A 17,739-nucleotide genomic window follows, 5' to 3' on the forward strand; every position below is an offset into this window, starting at 1 on the left:
ACCAGGGGGTCTCACCCATCGTGGAACTGCTCCAGGGTGCAGGAACCAGTGCCTGCCTCTCACTCTTGCAGCTGGTGTACATGTTTTTCTCTGTGCTGGAGCGACCCCTGATCAGGGCTGAGGCTTCCCCCTGCTACTTGGCCCTGCTGGAAATGTTTGAGGCCGAGTTGGACAGCGTGAAGGCACTGTATGACACCCGGACCGTGTCCTCACCACCCCCTGGGGGGGCCCCAGCCGTCCACAAGAACATGCCACCGGTGGCTGGGCAGCTGAAGTGGGCTCTGGAGCTGCAGCAGCGGCTGGATGAGCCATACAAGGAGTTGTTGGCCATCGACCACCCGTAGGTTCAGGTCCCCTGTCATCCCAGGGGGACATGGAGCAGCAGTGGGGCAGGATCTGGAGTGCGTTCTCTCCCACGTCCTGCTGCAGCAGCTGCTGCTTTATTGTGACTTTGACAGTGCCATGGTGGGTGCTGAGGCTGAGCTGGTGTCCAGGAAGTATGAGGAAATGATGGGGCTGCTGCAAGGATACACCAAGAAGATCTACGAGGAATGGGCAAGTGGACCCGGCCAGGAATGCCACTTCAGCCTGGAGCAGCCCCTGCTCCTGAGAGACCCTGACTCTGCCCTCCTCAGCGTGAACTTCAGCAAAGAGGTCAGTGCTGGCACGGGGAATGCCAGCAATCCCTCACCCTGGCGTGAACACCGCAGGTCTCAGGGGCTGCCTGTGGTGTGGTGGGTGTTGACAATGAGCCCCTTCCCAGCTGTGGTGTCTTGCAGCTCTCTGCTGTCCTGCGGGAGGTGAAGTACCTGAAAATCCAGCAGCAGCAGGACATCCCAAGCAATGCTGAGAGCCTCTTTGCCCAAAATGAGATTTTCCAAAAGATAGGGGACAACTTGGAACTCATCGTGACCTGGTACAATGAGGCAGGTTCTAAAGGGGAGACAACCAAGCTGCTTTTCCAGGCCCTGAGCCTCAGCCAGGCTGAGAGGGACTGGGGGTGGGTTGGGTACCACAGGCACATCACTGGCACCTCAGATCCCTGCCCATCCTGTGGCTAAGCCAAGTTGTGGCTGCTGCCATCCACCTTCTGCCCCCTCCACTGTGTTGGTGGGGTGGGGACCCTGTTCCTTAGTGCCCAGCTGGAACAGGGTCCCTGCTCCACCTGGGCACTCACCTGTGGATGTGTTGGCTCCAGGTGAAGCTACGGTTGCTTCCAGTGGAACGGCCATTGCTGGCCGGGGAGATGGAGGCCCTGGACAACCGTCTGGCCAGCGCTGTGGAGTCCATGTTCTGGAACCATGAAGGTACAAACCCCCACCTTGGCCATCCAAGGCTGGGGATCCTCCTTGTGCATTTTGGGGGTCCCTGGTTCCCAGCACCAATTGACCTCCCATGGCCCTGGGGGTGTCTCCACAATGTGCTTGTGTGCCTGTTTCCCTCCCAGGTGTCATGGAATACATCCAGGGGTTGAGAGAGACCCTGTATGACCTACAGAAACGGGTCCAGCAAGTGAAGCTGAACCTAGAGAAAATTACCCAGTTGATGGAGGTAATGTTTGGTGGCTCTTCACAAGCATCTTCCCAGGACACATCTAGCAGGGATTGTCCTTTCCCTGGCTCAGCAGAGCAGCCTCGTTCTACCCTCCTTGCAGGACTGCACAGTCGCTCCCTTGTTTGGAAGAAAGGACAACAAGGAAACTGCACTTCTAGACCTGGATGGGAAAGATAATGCCTTAGCCCAGCGACGCGCTGCCATTGAGAGCACGGGAGAGAAGATCCAGGAGATGATGAAGGTGAGATACAGCACTGGAACATCGGATGGCTCACAGGGGCATGAAGAAGGACTTGCCAGTGATGTCAGGAGCTGATGCCTTTGCTGGGTATTCACTGACCAACACTGGCTGATTTTCCCGTGGCAGGAGAACTCAGCTCTGTTTAAGGCTGACTTGTCCTCGCGGACATGGGTGCACTACGTGGAATATTTAGACAAAATTGTGTTGGATGGGCTCTGCAGACTCGTCCACAAATCCCTGCAGCTGCTGCTCACCAACATGGCCCCTGATGTAAGTCTCAGTGTTCTGGCAGTGGGTGTCCCACAGCTCACTGCCAGATTGGTCAGTGGCCAAATATGACTGTCCCCTTGCTCCCTGGTGGTGTTGGTGCCCCCCGTTGTCCCTGCAGCTTGCAGAGCTGTGGGGCTGTGGGACACGAAGCCCAGCATCAGGCACTGATCTGTTTCAGGCCGACGTGTTCCCGTTGTTTGAGGTGCAGATGGAGCTGTCTGAGGGTGAGGTGCAGTACCAACCCTCACTGGAGGTGGGGGCTGGCGACAGCTTCATGGTGGTGGTGGAGGGGCTGATTGGAGACACCGAGTCTGTGGCAGCCTCCATGCCACGGCTGCTAGACGGGGAGGTCAGCTACAAGGTGGGTCCATGGCGGGCAGCAGCTCCCAGCCCAGTGAGAGGTGGGTGAGGGTGGCCAGTGTCCCCAGCAGTCCCTGAGCTCTGCCTGTCCCTTCAGTCTGCGCTGGAGGAGCAGGCGGACCTCGTGAAGATGCAGGAGAAGCTGATGTCGCTGGTGGTCAGCACCATGGCAGAAGGTGAGGAGTTCAGTGCCAGCTTTGAGGAGCACTCCCACCTGTGGCAGGAGACCCCTGAGGAGTTCCTGCAGCGCTTCCTCTCCTTGAGCCCTGAGGAGATGGAGATAGATCCACAACTGGAGCCCTTGGCGCCTGGGATCCCCCCTCTCCAGCTCTTTCAACAGGAGGTGTGGGATGGGTGCCTTGAGATGTGCTGGGTGCTTGGGGCACCCTAGAGGACACTGGGTGCCCAGGGAGGTGCCAGCCACAGACTATGACCTGCTCTTGTCCCCAGATCGATGCACTCGAGTCACTGTATGAAGAGGTGTCAGAGTTTGCTGAAACCAAGGTGTTTGGGGGGTGGCTACGGAGTGACTGCCGCCCCTTCAAGAAAGCACTGCTGCATGCCATCAAGGGCCAGAGCATGGTGCTCCGGCAGTTCCTCATCCACCATGTCACCAGCAGGTAAGGCCTGGTGAGCCCTGGCATAGGGATGGAGTCCTCTAGGTGACTGAAGCCCAGCTAAGCTGTGGCATAGGCACTACTGTGTGCCAGGGCAGGGCTGGCCCTGGGAGACAGAGCCCTGGATGTGCAGGTGAAAGTTCCAGGACCTTCAGGGGTGAGTTTCTGGGGGACCGTGCCCTGCAGAGGGAGCCCCAAGCCCTGTCAGGGACACCTGGTGAGCGCAATTTTCCTCCCAGTCTCCAGGGTCTGCAGGATTTCATCCAAGAGTCCACTGCTGGCTTGAGTAAACCTCTGGTGGAGGGAGACTATGAAGGGCTGGTGGCGGTGATGGGTCACCTGGCGAAGGTCAAGGAGAGGCAGGAGGCAACTGACGTAATGTTTGAGCCCTTGAACGACACAGTTGCACTGCTCAGGACATACGGGGACAAGATGCCGGAGGAGGTTCACCTGCAGCTCCGGGTAGGCACCGGTAGCACCTGCAGCACCCTCTGCTTAGGGTGTGGGAGGCTGGGCAGGGGTTTACAGGCTGGTGACCCCACATGGTGTCCACTGCAGAACCTGCCCGAGCGCTGGGAGAACAACAAGAGGCTCTGCCTGCGGGCTGCAGAGAGCGCAGCACCCCTGCAAGCCGCTGAGGCTTCCATCATCCGCAAGAAATGCGCCGAGTTTGAGGTGCCTGCCTGAGGGCTGTGGGCAGGGAGGCAGCTCCTCGGCAGCTTTGGGAAGACTCTGCTGCTCTTCCCAACTGCCGGATCCTGGCTGCCTCTCATGAGTCCCATCCTCCCACACAGATCCAGCAGCAAGCCTACCGGGAGCGTTTCAAGGCAAAAGCCCCTTTTTCATCCAAAGAGCCAGACCCCTACAAGTCAATGAACAAGGTAAGGAAGGGGAAGATACCAGGGCCACTGCTGTCCCCACTGGCACTGCCTGGTCACCCCCAACACTGGGTGCTGGGGAGGGGCAGCTGCTCCAGTTGTGGCTCCACCTCCCAGCCTGATAGGGAGAGTCTGGCCCTGCAGCAGGGACAGCCACTGCTGGAGTAGGAGACATGTCCCTGGCACACAGTCCCTGGCTGAGACCTTTTCCTTTCCTCCATCCAGCAAAATAAGAAGATCACAGTCTTGGAGAAGGAGATGGAAGCCCTGGCCACCTCAGGGGAGCTGTTTGAGGTGTCAATTCCAGACTACAAACAGCTGAAAGCATGTCGCAGGGAGCTGCGCATGCTGAAGGAGCTCTGGGACATGGTCACCCTGGTATGTGCTGTGGTCTGGGAGCCAGAGCACAGTGCCCCATGCTGTTTCCAGGCAAGGGCTGGACAGCAGGCTGCTCTTGGCTGGCATGGGCACCTGGTGCAGGCACGTGGCACAGGCACCTGGCACCAGCTAGGTATTGCCAGCCAAAGGTGTAGAGCTGTTGCAGCTCCTCAGAGAGCTCATTGCCATTGGAAGGAGGATGAGACATTGGGCAGGTTGTTACACTTAGAGCAGGTCTGCATAGCATGTACATGTGTGGGAGGACCAGGGGGCACACAGGGCATGCAGGCACTGGGTATGTTGCTCTTCTTCTCGGGCAGGAATACTTCTGCTAATCACATGTTGTGAAAATGTATCCTGGGTCCAGGTGAACTTGAGCATCGCCACCTGGAAGACAACCAGGTGGAAGGACCTCAATGTTGAGGATATGGACATTGAGTGCAAAAAATTTGCTAAAGACATCCGAGGTTTGGATAAGGATGTGAAGAGCAGCGATGCATACATAGCGCTGGACAGCAACATGAAGAACATGATGACATCCCTGCGCGCCGTGAGCGAGCTGCAGAACCCAGCCATCAGGGACCGGCACTGGAAGGAGCTTGTGCAGACAACCAAGGTGCTCATAAGTCCTCCTGCCCATCCCTGGCCCAGAAGGCTCCAGCCCCTGGCCCAGGAGGCTCCCAAGATCCGCACCCAGCAAGGAAAGGGTGCCATCAGGTTTAAATCTGGCCACATGCAAATATTTGTGTAGGGTCTCTACATGTGGGTGTTAATGAGCTTGATTGGGTGATCTGCTGGACTGCCTCTCTGTGGAGGAGAGTCCACAGCCCATCTGGTTCTGCTCCAGGTGGAATTCACCATGTCCGAGGACACCACCCTCGCAGACCTGCTGAATCTGAACCTGCACGAGTTTGAGGAGGAAGTTCGCGGCATTGTGGATAAAGCGTCAAAGGAGGGAGGAATGGAGAAGGTAAATGGGACTCAGCTCCTCCCCCACTTTGCTGAGACCCTTGTGCCAATGTGACTCTGTGGCTATCAAGGGCTTGTGTTCCACTTCCTGGGGCTGGAGTCTACAGGCAGCACGTAGAGCTCATGGAGCTCGTGCCTGGAGCAGGTGCTCCTCTATCCTCCTCCTGCCTGCAGGGGCGGGACCCAGCACCATAGCATCCAGCTAATCCTCACACCCTGACTGCAGGTGCTGAATGCCCTGGACACTACTTGGGACACAATGGAGTTTGAGTATGAGCCCCACAGCAGGACCCAGCTCCCACTGCTCAAGATGGATGAGGTCCTCATCGAGACACTGGAGGACAACCAAATGCAGCTGCAGAACGTGTTGGCCTCCAAGTACCGAGCCTACTTCCTTGATAGGGCACAGGACTGGCAGCAGAAGCTGTCAACTGCTGACAGTGTTATCAACACCTGGTCTGAGGTGCAGAGGAAGTGGAGTCACCTGGAAACAATCTTCATAGCATCTGAAGACACACGCAGTCAACTGCCAGAGGAGTCAAAGAAGTTTGATACCATTGACCACGATTTCCGAGTACGAAGCTCATTCCCTCTTATTTTTCCTGCAGCTCTCTGTCAGTTCAGATGGGCTGAAGTGTTTTTCCTCTTCAGGAACTAATGGAGGATGCAGTAACAACCCCCAATGTGATTGAATGTACCAACAAGCCTGGGCTGCTCGCCCGTCTGGAAGAGCTGCAGGACAGGTGAGGGTCAAGTAATCCTGGCAAAGCATTTGTGAGGGCCAAAGGAAGGGGTTGATTCCCTCAAAGCAAGACAAGGCAAAGCAAAGAGTAAAACCAGTATGTGGGGGTTAATGTTTTTTCTCTGTTTTCTGTCAGGCTGGTGCTCTGTGAGAAGGCCTTAGCTGAATACCTCGAGACCAAAAGACTGGCTTTTCCCCGGTTCTACTTTGTCTCCTCTGCAGACTTACTGGATATTTTATCGAAGGGGACTGAGCCCCTTGAGGTATAGTCCGTGTGTTAGCATGGGGGTGAGTCCCATGCCATTCCCCTGCTAACTTGTTCGAGCAGTTTTAGAATATTTTTCATTCGTATGGGCAGAACACCATCCCTGATCCCCCTTCCTGGGGGTGCAGTGCCCAGGGAGCACCCTGGGGTAGATCCAATTGCTGATCACACCTCCACATGTCATGGGGGTCCTGATAGTGGCTGTGCCTCTGCTTTCAGGTGTCCCGGCACCTGACGAAGCTATTCGACAGTTTGGCCAAGCTGAAGTTCAAACAGGGCTCAACCAAGATGGCCCATGGGATGTTCAGCCAGGATGGGGAGTATGTGCAGTTTGATGCAGACTGTGACCTGTCTGGCCAGGTTGGCTAAGCTTCATGGAGCCTCTGCACGCTGGGGTGGGGGAGCAGGTTGAGGAGGGGATGAGCCTTTTGCTGGTTGTGTTCTAACAGCCTGGCAGGAGTATAAAAATACAGTTACAAAGCTTTTCAGCCCAAAACCCCAAAAATGGGACCTGCATTATAGGTACAGAACATCACAGTCATGCAAACCTGCTCAGCCTCACAGTCCCTTGCAGGGTGGTTAGCCCTTGGCTGTTTGCCCTCAGACCATTCCCCATCACATCCCAGTGTGGGACCAGCACCAGGCTCTCTCTCCTTGTTGGGATGTGCAGGGAGAGGCTTGCACAGCCCAAGGGGATGTGGGCTGGGTGCTGCTCGCTCAGCTCTGCTGGCTGTGACCCTCCAGGTTGAGATTTGGCTGAACCGGCTGCTGGAGAGCATGCGCTCGACGCTGCGACACCTCATGCCCCAGGCCCTGAGCACCTACGAGGGGAAGCCACGGGAGGAGTGGGTGTTTGACTACCCAGCACAGGTGGGTGCTGCTGCATGGGGCCAGGTCTGAGAGGGACAGGAGGAAGAGACAGAGGCACCCGCCCTGAGCCATAGCAGGGGTGACAGATTCCTCTTTATGGCCATGTTGTCCCCATGGTTTGCTGCAGATCGCTCTGACGTGTACCCAGATTGCCTGGACCACAGAGGTCAGTGTTGCCTTTGCAAGTCTGGAGAAAGGTTTTGAGAATGCCCTGAAGGATTATAACAAAAAGCAGGTTGGCATCACCTGGACCTGACCTGAACCTGGCCCAAGCCTCTCTGGGGTCACAGGCTGGGGGTCACCAAGAGTTGGGCAAACAAGGGTATCATCTCTACATCCATTGTTTCTGTCCTCCCCCAGATTGCTCGGCTGAACGCCCTGATTTCCCTACTTCTTGGGACTCTGAGTGCTGGAGACAGAATGAAGATCATGACAATCTGTACCATTGATGTCCATGCAAGGGACGTTGTGGCCAAAATGATCCAAACAAAGGTATTTGGTACAAGAGGGTATTTTTGGTGCACCATCTCCCAGAATTTTGGAGAAGAGATTTCCTGTTATTCTATTATTTTTGGGCTGGGCACCTTGGTTGGTGGTATGGACAGGGCTGGGCCACAAGGAGGGATGGTCCTCACCCACCCCAGCATGGCACTGGGACCTTTTTGCACACTCTCCCTGTGCTGGGAGGTGGCGAACAGTCCCAAGGCATGGCGGTATCGCTGTCCCAGTGGGTCAGGGTGGGCAGTGCCAGTGCCCACCTGCCCTCCACAGCTGGCTGTTCCACAGGTGGAGAACTCCCAGGCATTCGCCTGGCAGTCCCAGCTCCGGCACCGCTGGGATGACGAGAAGAAGCACTGTTTTGCCAACATCTGTGATGCTCAGCTGCAGTATTCCTATGAGTACCTGGGGAACACCCCCCGGCTGGTCATCACCCCCCTGACAGACAGGTTGGAGCCTGGCTCCCCAAATCTCCCACTGCCTGTGGCACTGTGGCCATGCTGCACCACTGAGCCCCAATGTTGTCCCTCCACAGGTGCTACATCACCCTGACACAGTCCCTCCACCTCTACATGGGGGGAGCCCCCGCTGGCCCCGCAGGCACTGGGAAGACAGAGACCACCAAGGACCTGGGCCGGGCAGTGGGGATTATGGTCTATGTGTTCAACTGCTCCGAGCAGATGGACTACAAGGTAGGGCATGGAGAAACAGGATGGGGGCACCGAGGTGAGAACCATGGGGTGTCCAAGACAAGGGAGACCCCTTTTGGGTCCATGGGAGCCCAGGAGACCTTCAGCAAAGGGGCTTTATCACTGTGGGGAATTTCCCTAGGGAAGATCACAATCCATAAAGCATGAGAAGCTCTCAGCACTCGAGCTTTGTCACCAAACCCCCTCACTACAGCTGCCATGAGGGATGGCAGTGCCTGAGTCCCCTTCTACTGCTGTTTCTTTCCAGTCCTGTGGGAACATCTACAAAGGACTTGCCCAGACAGGTGCCTGGGGCTGCTTCGATGAGTTCAATCGCATTTTGGTGGAGGTCCTGTCTGTCATTGCGGTGCAGGTGCGTGTTGTCCCCGCAACCCACTGGCACCGGGTGCCAAAGAGACTTCCCAGTTCATGTCCTGGATGCTGCCCCAGTTAAACCTGACTCACAGGACAGTTTGCTACTGTCCTCTCCACTGTGTCCTGATTGGACACAGGGCGGGAGGTGGAAGCACAGCAGAGGGCACAGTTAAACCTCACAGCCCAGCTGTGTCCCATCCTGGTGACCTGTCACCACCCCAGCTCTGCCATCAGCTGGGATAGGGAGTTGGGGTGATTAAGAAGGAGCTGGTTTAAGGCCAGCTCTCCTGCTGCTGTGGCTTCAGCAAGATCTCCATGTTATTCCTGGCACAGCCAAACCCTCAGGCTCACCTTGGGGAGTGGTGAGGGCCAGCCAGGGCACTGGGCAGGGAGCTGGGAACTCCCAGCATCAACACCTCTGCTCACCTCGCAGGTAAAATGTATTCAAGATGCAATCCGTGCCAAGAAGAAAACGTTCAACTTCCTTGGGGAGACTATCTCCTTGGTCCCATCAGTTGGGCTGTTCATCACCATGAACCCTGGTTACGCCGGGCGCACAGAGCTGCCTGAAAATCTAAAAGCTCTGTTCAGGTGGGTTGGTGTCAGTGCAGCACTTACCTCCGTGCTGGCACTTGTGCCACATCCACAGTGTGACCTAAGCCAAGGGCATTTGTGTGCACTGGTGGCTCTGATGTGAGGGAGCCCTTGGCACCATGGGACAGTCCTGTCACTCCCCAGAGGTGGCCAGGCAGGCTGAGCTGGGCTGCTCAGCTAGGGGAGAGTCTGCTTGGTTGGGTCTAATTGAAACCCTCAGCTAAAAATCCAGCTGAGAGTAGGACAAAAAGTTGGTGAAGCACTGGAAGGGGAGGCACAGGCATACTCTGGGACCCCTGTACTTTGACAAACTCAACCCATGACTGCAGAAGGGCTGGTGGGACATGAGCCCCACTTGGAGAAAGAATCTGGGCAGGAGACCCCAACAGTGTAACTTCAGTAACTGGCTTGTACTGGAAACTTGGGGGCAAACCCTGGGGGCTGTGGGAGGGTAAGGACATGGTAAGTGGCCCTGCCAACTGCTGCTGCTCTTCTCTAGACCCTGTGCTATGGTGGTCCCCGATTTTGAACTGATCTGCGAAATTATGCTTGTGGCAGAGGGATTTCTCGATGCCAGGCTCCTGGCAAGAAAGTTCATCACTCTCTACACGCTCTGCAAAGAGCTGCTGTCAAAACAGGTAATTAACAATATTACACAGTGCTGTGAGAGGAAAGAGTCCATTTGATCATCAAGCCTGACACACGGTAGTGGGATTGCTGGTGGTGACACATGGAGTGACGGTTCTCCACAGCTCAGATTTGTGGCTGGACAAGATCCACTTCTACCTGGTGCATCATATGGCACATTTCTGCCTCCAGGAAGGAATCAAGAAGCCCAAAAGTAGATTAGCAGAGAATTAGAATGAATTAGAATTAGAATTAGAATTAGGCCAGTTAAGGTGACAGCATTCAGATTATTCATCTCAGGAGAGGTAATTTACACTACAAATGTGTCTCCAAGAAGGAAGTCAGATTCTCAGTTCCAAACCACCCCGTTACTGACAGAGGCTTCTCCTGTAATTAAGTTTGATTTAGGTCCAGTCCACTGGGTGCCGTGTGGATGACCTGGCTGGGGAGTGATGGACAGGATGTTCCTCTATGGTGCTGTTTGAAGAAGTTCTCCCTCAATAAAGTGAAATGGTGATTCTCTGCTTCCTATTGCAGGACCACTATGACTGGGGGCTGCGGGCCATCAAGTCCGTGCTGGTGGTGGCAGGCTCCTTGAAGAGGGGGGACCCTGGCTCTGCAGAGGACCAGGTTCTGATGAGAGCTTTACGAGATTTCAACATCCCCAAGATCGTGACAGATGACTTGCCAGTATTCTTGGGGCTGATTGGAGACCTGTTTCCAGCACTGGATGTTCCCAGGAAGAGGGACCTCAACTTTGAGAAGGTGCAAGCCCGAGCATGGCACCATCACCAGAGGTGTCCCAGTCCTGGCAGGACCCAGAGGCTGATGGTCTATTCAGCACTTCTAGGGGCAGCCAGCTCATCTCCAGGGTCTTGCCAAGGCTGCTGGTGGTCAGTGCCTGCTCTCCCTCCCAGGATATCCGTGAGTCCGTGCTGGAGCTGAAGCTGCAGGCAGAGGAGAACTTTGTGCTGAAGGTGGTACAGCTGGAGGAGCTGCTACAAGTGCGACACTCAGTATTCATCGTCGGCAACGCTGGCTGCGGAAAGACCCAGGTAATAGCCAAACCATTCTGAGGCCATGGGGCCCCTCTGGCCTCCAACAAACATATCCCACAGCCTCCCACAGCTTCTTGGCGAGGGCATGGCCACTGGCCTCAGCTGGCTGTACAGCCCAAGCTCTGCCAGAGCAGTGTTTGGGCTGGTGGTGCAGCCATGGCCATGCCAGGCCCTCGGGCACTGTGTGGGCCAGACTGGACCTCATGGAGCTGAGCAGGTATGGGATGCACAGCCCAGGGGCTGCCTGAGACACAGACAGGGAGCAGATGGGGACACACTCTCATGATTGATCCTGTGTGTGCTGTGGTGCCGGGAGGATGACAGCACAGTGCTGGCTGGCAGGGCCTTGCCTTCCACAATGCCCTGTCAAGGGGTGGCTCTGCAGAGGGAGGTCAGGTGTTTTCCCAGAAGCAGTCCAGGTGGGAGCAAGGCTCCATGCCCCTCACTGCAGGCAGAGGCTGCCAAAGGCTGTGGTTGCCCTGGTGGGATCAGCACCTTTGGCTGCACCATCCCCTCTCCACAGGTGATGAAGTCGCTCAACAAGACGTACCAAAGGCTGAAGAGGAGGCCAGTCACTGTGGACCTCGACCCCAAGGCTGTGACCTGCGATGAGCTGTTTGGGATCATTCACCCAGCCACACGGGAATGGAAGGATGGTGAGACACCAATGCTCCGAGCTCGGTTTATAGGATATGAGAGGGAATGTGAAGACTTTTCCTTAGGTCTGGCTCTTTCCTGGAGTGGGAGGGAGAAGGAATTTATTTCATGGGAGCACCAATCCCGCCTGCCCTCTAGCAAACAGTCATGAGTGGAGAGGAGCAACTCGTGTCTTTCTGTGGGGCAGGTCTGTTCTCCACAGCAATGCGTGACCTGGCCAACATAACACATGATGGGCCCAAATGGATCATCCTTGATGGAGACATTGATCCAATGTGGATCGAGTCCCTGAACACAGTCATGGATGATAATAAGGTTGGTGCCATCACACCCCAGGGGCTTTGATTGTTTATGAACTCGGGGGGACCAGCTCCAGGCATCCTCCACAACGAGCCACTTCCCCCAGGTTCTCACCTTGGCCAGCAACGAGCGCATCCCCCTCACTCCCACCATGCGGCTCATCTTCGAGATCAGCCACCTGCGGACAGCCACGCCGGCCACCGTGTCCCGGGCTGGAATTCTCTACATCAACCCCGCAGACCTGGGCTGGAACCCGTGAGCCAGGGAGGGAGAAAGATGGGATGGGATGGGACAAGATGGGGTCTGATGGGATGGGACATGGGGACAGGACAGGACGGGATGGGATGGGCACTGGCCCCCACATGCTTGCTGCAGCCCTGCTTGTCTCTGCCATAGCATTGTGGCCAGCTGGATTGAGACAAGGACAGAGAAGGGTGAGAAGGCTGCTCTGATGGTCCTCTTTGACAAGTACTTGCCACCATGCCTGGAGAAGCTCAAGTCTTCGTTCAAGACAATCACCCCTGTTCCTGAGATCACAGCCATACAGACAGTTCTGTCCCTGCTAGAATGCTTCTTGACACCCAAGAATGTCCCACCAGACTCACCCCGGGAGGACTATGAGCTCTACTTCGTCTTCGCCTGTGCTTGGGCCTTTGGTGCAGCCTTGTTCCAGGACCAGGTACAGCCATGGGACTGCCCGGTATCTGCCACCCCTCTCTGCATCCTATCATGTGGCCAGTGTCTGAGTATCTCTGTTTTGTTCTCCAGCTGGTGGATCACCGCCAGATGTTCAGCAAGTGGTGGCTCTCAGAATTCAAAACCGTCAAGTTTCCTAGTCAGGGGACAATTTTTGACTATTACATTGATCCAAAAACGAAGAGATTCAGTCCCTGGGATGACAGAGTGCCAGAGTTTGAGCTTGACCCTGAAGTTCCCTTACAGGTATTTCCCACAAGCTCTATGTTTATATGGTTTATTTGATTATCACTCCACAGGCTTCCCCTCAGCAATGCCTGGAGCATCATTAGGATTTGGACTGGTAGCACCCAGTAAACCCAATGGCCTCCTGTTTATTCTGTTTACCTGTTTAGCCTGTCTCTTTACCCCACAGAAGCTTCAGCACGGGCTGCAAGTTCCATGTCTCCTTTACCTTCAGATTAACCTGCAGCTTCTGAGAGTCCCACAAAGTAGCTGTGACTATTGCCTGAGTGCAAAATGTCTGTTAGCACTCAATTTGTGTCTCCTACAATGGCACCTTGCAGGGGTTATCTAAGCTGCCAGGGAAAAGGTGGGGAGCTATGGCTGGGTTTGGTGGTTTCAGGAACTGTCCATGTTGTTCTGTGTAATAACCTGGTTTTGGTCAGAAAGTCTTTAGCATAATAGAGCACCCAAGACCTGTTGCTTTTGAGAGGAACCAGGTTTGCATGCAGAGAGCACTGTCTGTTGGACCTTCCAAAAATGCTGTGCAGGACTCTGGCACGCCATCCACTACTCTGACAGAGAATCCTGCCTCTGCCAATGCCAGGGTAAGTGCAGGGACTGATGGTGCCTCTCCCCAGGCTGCTGTGGTGCACACCACAGAGACTGTTCGCCTCCGCTACTTCATGGACCTGCTGATGGAGAAGCAGCGGCCAGTGATGCTGGTGGGGAATGCAGGAACAGGAAAGTCAGTCCTGATGTGGGACAAGCTGGACTCACTCCCCACAGATGAATATCTAGTGCAGTCTGTGCCCCTCAACTTCTACACCACCTCGGCCATGCTGCAGGGTAAGGCTGGCAGACCCAGCAGTCAGCCCTGCACTGGGCTGTGCCGTAGGGTCCTGCAGTGCTGACCCACCACCCACCTACTCCTCTCACTGCAGCTGTCCTTGAGAAACCCCTGGAGAAGAAATCAGGGAGAATTTATGGCCCACCTGGTACTAGAAGGCTGGTGTACTTCATTGATGACATGAACATGCCAGAGGTGGATAAGTATGGCACTGTGGCACCACACACGCTCATCCGGCAGCACCTGGACCACGGGCACTGGTGGGTGCTGGAGGGGCACAGCATGATGGGGGGAACCAGTCCCCATCCCTGGGGAAAGTGTCACAGTGGTGGTCCCTGCACAGGTACGACAGGACCAAACTGACTCTGAAGGACATTCGCAACTGCCAGTATGTGGCCTGCATGAACCCAACTGCAGGGTCCTTCACCATCGACTCACGACTGCAGGTGGGCAGGACCTGGGGGCCAGGCTGTGCCTGGCACATTCACTCTCCTGGCACCAAAGCCCAGAGGGTGGAATGGGGCAGGGAACCCTGCAGTGCCAGTTGGCTCCATCAGCCCTGTGGGGCAAGGTGCCCAAATAAATTTCTGCCCCTTTCTGCAGCGCCACTTCTGCGTCCTTGCTGTGAGTTTTCCCAGCCGGGAGGCTCTGCACCAGGTGTATGGTGCCATCCTGGAGCAGCACCTGGCCCGGCAGAGCTTACCAGCAGCTCTCCGGAAGATGCAGGCCCAGCTGGTAGCAGCAGCTCTGGGTGAGCCTTTGCCATGCCAGGGTGGGACAAGCTCCTGGGGAATGCACTGTTGGGGAGCCAGGCTCAGGGGTCTCTGTGGACCTGGCACTTGCTCACCCCTTATCCTGCCAACAGCCCTGCACCAGAGGGTTGCCTCCAACTATCTGCCAACAGCCATCAAGTTCCACTACATCTTCAACCTGCGGGACCTCTCCAACATATTCCAGGTAGTGGGAGAGCTGTTTCTTCTAAAACTTTCTTATTCCTCCCTTTCCTCATCCCATACCCTTGCACCATACCATGTCTCTGAAAAGGGCCTTGGGCTCTTCCCAGAGCCAACCTTTGCAATCAGCTCTGTGTGGCACTAAAATAACCCTGAGGGCTGAGGGATTTGTGTGTTCATCAGGGGCTGCTCTTCTCCACCCCCGATTGCCTGAAAAGCCCCACGGATTTGTTGCGTCTCTGGCTTCACGAAGCACAGAGGGTGTATGGAGACAAGCTTGTCGATGAAGAGGATCAGTACAGCTTCAATAAGCTGCTGATGGACACCTGCAAAGCCTCCTTTCAAGTAAGTTGTGCTGAAAAGTAGTGTTCCAGCCCACTGGTGGTCCTTGGTGCCCCACAGCTGAGCCTCATGGCTGGAATTGCCTCTCCCAGAACATCAGTGAAGATGTGGTATTCGCCAAGCCCAACATCTACTGCCACTTCGCCCAGGGCATGGATGAGTCCAAGTACATGCCAGTGCCAAGCTGGTCAGTTCTGAGTGACCTGCTCGGGGAAGCCCTGGAAAGCTACAATGAGATGAATGCAGCAATGAGTCTGGTGAGTACCCATGGCAGGCAACACCTCCCCGAAAATACGGGATTGCAGCATTGCACTCCTTGGGTTGGTGCATTATGGAGCACCCACTGCTCTTTCTGCCCTGATCCAGAACACTGAACCTTCCCCTCCTGTTTTCTTCAGGTTCTCTTCGAAGACGCGATGTCTCACATTTGCAGAATTAACAGGATCTTGGAGTGTCCCCGGGGCAATGCACTCCTGGTGGGGGTGGGAGGCAGCGGCAAGCAGAGCCTGGCACGGCTGGCAGCTCACATCAGCAATCTGGGTGTGTTCCAGATCACGCTGAGGAAAGGCTACAGCACCCCAGACCTGAAGGTGGGAGTGGCTTTGGATGCTGGGTCAGTGCCACCTACTTGGGGGTGGGTCCTGCACCTGCAGTGACGGTGCCTGGGGTGGGCTCATGAGGCTCTGCTCTCCTTGCAACACTGCGGTTGCACACCAGGATCTGCTCACCCATGCACCCTGCCCCAAGAGGCCACAGCACTTCTCCAGCCAGGCATGGGCAGGAGTTACAGGTGATAGCAGGTGTGGTGTGGATAACTCTGGTGCTAGACCTGTGCCTGAGCGCAGAGCAGCTGGCACCAGCTCCCTCCAAAAGTCTTCCTTCCAGCTCTCTGGGGCAGCCCGGGGCTGTTCCAAATGGGTCACTTTAGAGAACACCTCATGGGGGTTGACCCTGTGGAGTGACAGTTTCTCTCTGTCCCAGCTGGACCTCGCCTCCCAGTACATCAAGGCAGCTGTGAAGAACATCCCCATGGTGTTCCTGATGACAGACTCCCAGGTGGCTGAAGAATCATTCCTTGTTGTAATCAATGATTTCTTGGCGTCTGGGGAGGTGCCAGGCCTCTTTCAGGATACTGACCTGGAAACTATCATCAGTGCCATGAGGCCTCAAGTGAAGTCCCTTGGATTGGAGGATACAAAGGAAAACTGTTGGAAAATATTTATAGAAAAAGTCAGGCGCCAGTTAAAGGTGGGTGTTTTCTCCCCATGCTGGTTTGCCTAGGACCCTGATTTGCCTGATCCAAAACCTCTCTGCAACAAGCCACAGAACACCAAAGTTTCATCCCTGGGTGGTGGGTTTGAGCAAAAGGTGTTTTCAGGGACTCCCCAGGTGCCCCTAGCCCCAGAGGCACCAGGGTATTGACCTCCCTGGGGGTCAGCAGCTTCCACAACCGCACACTATGCTGGGCACTCACAGGGACACTCACAAAAACTCACTCACAAAGGTGGACTGCAGCCACCAAAGGGGACCCAGTTCCAGCCCTGGTGAGAGGCACAGGGTGCACAACCACAGACCACGTCCTCCATACTGGGAGTTAATGGGAAGGCAGCAAAGCTCTGCTCTGCAGCAGAATCCTTGCAGTCACATGGAGCCCCCGGCAACATTCTCCCCCACCCCCAACAGTGGGGACACCCCACTCAGCAGTGCTGCTCTGCCCCAGGTTGTCCTCTGCTTCTCCCCTGTGGGCTCAACCCTGCGTGTCCGGGCCAGGAAGTTCCCTGCTGTAGTCAACTGCACGGCCATCGACTGGTTCCATGAGTGGCCGGAGGATGCTCTCGTGTCCGTCAGCAGCAGGTTCCTGGAGGAAACCCCAGACATCGAGGTGAGCTGGGATCCCAGCACAGCTGCTCTCCTAGGGCACTGGGAATCCCAGGCTGCACTGGGCAGCAAACTGCACCTCTGCTGCTCTCCTTGTTTAGTGTGCCCAGGGATGGGGGTCTGGCATGACCCAGGGGGCTGGGAACAGCAAACTGGGAATAGGGATAAGCTTACCCTGGCTCCAGGGTCAGAGCCTTTCCCTTCTGTCCTTAAAACACCCCCGTAGGAAGCAGCCTAGGAACAGCAGCTCCTCCCCAAGCAGGATGGGTCAGGGACCCAGAGCTGGGCATGGAAACCAGCACTGGTGCCTTGACCATTGGCATGTCTCTGTCCCGCATTGTGCTGCTGATGAAAAGGTTCATTTTGCTCCAGCCTCTGCTGCTGGACATGGAGCCAACATTGCGGGAGGGCTCAGTGCAGCCACTGCACATCACCATAGCACACTGCAGCAGCTCCCTGTCTGTGCTTCCTGTGCAGCCGGATGTCAAGGTCTCCATCAGCGAGTTCATGTCCTTCGTCCACACAAGTTCAAAGGAGATGTCCAAGATCTACCTGGCTGCAGAAAGACGCTATAATTACACCACACCAAAGACCTTCTTGGAGCAGATAAAGCTCTACCAAAATCTGCTGGCGGATAAAAGGAGCAAGCTCTCCGCCAACATCGACAGGCTGGAGAAGGGGCTGCTGAAGCTGCAGAGCACAGCATCACAGGTGTCTGCCCACAGCCTCTCTTGTGCATCATGCCTGCGCTGGGTCTGGCAGAGGGGTAGAAAGCAGGCACATCCCTGCAAAGTGGTCACAGTGTCCATGAGGTCCCTAAGCCATACCAAGACACTGCTGCTCCATCAGGCAGGGC

At 55.7% G+C, this 17,739-nt stretch overlaps 1 protein-coding gene across 2 annotated transcripts in view; it reads left to right on the top strand.

Moving 5' to 3' along the window:
- Positions 1-17,739, top strand: part of DNAH17 (dynein axonemal heavy chain 17) — a 32,976-nt gene that overhangs the window by 4,297 nt on the left and 10,940 nt on the right. For both annotated transcript variants that reach the window (XM_085077517.1, XM_085077516.1), the window contains exons 12-57: positions 72-340; positions 459-654; positions 780-926; positions 1,199-1,307; positions 1,448-1,551; positions 1,655-1,795; positions 1,922-2,065; positions 2,244-2,426; positions 2,523-2,768; positions 2,876-3,045; positions 3,282-3,504; positions 3,601-3,717; positions 3,837-3,923; positions 4,146-4,298; positions 4,666-4,914; positions 5,146-5,268; positions 5,494-5,841; positions 5,919-6,010; positions 6,146-6,272; positions 6,494-6,634; positions 7,019-7,144; positions 7,272-7,379; positions 7,505-7,636; positions 7,931-8,091; positions 8,178-8,334; positions 8,600-8,704; positions 9,140-9,297; positions 9,800-9,938; positions 10,465-10,692; positions 10,845-10,982; positions 11,509-11,641; positions 11,830-11,957; positions 12,049-12,197; positions 12,339-12,621; positions 12,711-12,884; positions 13,502-13,709; positions 13,805-13,970; positions 14,054-14,156; positions 14,314-14,461; positions 14,576-14,667; positions 14,847-15,008; positions 15,098-15,262; positions 15,404-15,595; positions 15,987-16,253; positions 16,726-16,887; positions 17,361-17,594. In XM_085077517.1, the coding sequence (XP_084933643.1) occupies positions 72-340; positions 459-654; positions 780-926; positions 1,199-1,307; positions 1,448-1,551; positions 1,655-1,795; positions 1,922-2,065; positions 2,244-2,426; positions 2,523-2,768; positions 2,876-3,045; positions 3,282-3,504; positions 3,601-3,717; positions 3,837-3,923; positions 4,146-4,298; positions 4,666-4,914; positions 5,146-5,268; positions 5,494-5,841; positions 5,919-6,010; positions 6,146-6,272; positions 6,494-6,634; positions 7,019-7,144; positions 7,272-7,379; positions 7,505-7,636; positions 7,931-8,091; positions 8,178-8,334; positions 8,600-8,704; positions 9,140-9,297; positions 9,800-9,938; positions 10,465-10,692; positions 10,845-10,982; positions 11,509-11,641; positions 11,830-11,957; positions 12,049-12,197; positions 12,339-12,621; positions 12,711-12,884; positions 13,502-13,709; positions 13,805-13,970; positions 14,054-14,156; positions 14,314-14,461; positions 14,576-14,667; positions 14,847-15,008; positions 15,098-15,262; positions 15,404-15,595; positions 15,987-16,253; positions 16,726-16,887; positions 17,361-17,594 (7,587 nt within the window). The remainder of the gene's footprint in view (positions 1-71; positions 341-458; positions 655-779; positions 927-1,198; positions 1,308-1,447; positions 1,552-1,654; positions 1,796-1,921; positions 2,066-2,243; positions 2,427-2,522; positions 2,769-2,875; positions 3,046-3,281; positions 3,505-3,600; positions 3,718-3,836; positions 3,924-4,145; positions 4,299-4,665; positions 4,915-5,145; positions 5,269-5,493; positions 5,842-5,918; positions 6,011-6,145; positions 6,273-6,493; positions 6,635-7,018; positions 7,145-7,271; positions 7,380-7,504; positions 7,637-7,930; positions 8,092-8,177; positions 8,335-8,599; positions 8,705-9,139; positions 9,298-9,799; positions 9,939-10,464; positions 10,693-10,844; positions 10,983-11,508; positions 11,642-11,829; positions 11,958-12,048; positions 12,198-12,338; positions 12,622-12,710; positions 12,885-13,501; positions 13,710-13,804; positions 13,971-14,053; positions 14,157-14,313; positions 14,462-14,575; positions 14,668-14,846; positions 15,009-15,097; positions 15,263-15,403; positions 15,596-15,986; positions 16,254-16,725; positions 16,888-17,360; positions 17,595-17,739) is intronic.

Source organism: Lichenostomus cassidix, chromosome 18 (genome assembly GCF_008360975.1).
Source record: "Lichenostomus cassidix isolate B80296 chromosome 18, HeHo_3.0, whole genome shotgun sequence".
Lineage (NCBI taxonomy): Eukaryota > Metazoa > Chordata > Aves > Passeriformes > Meliphagidae > Lichenostomus > Lichenostomus cassidix.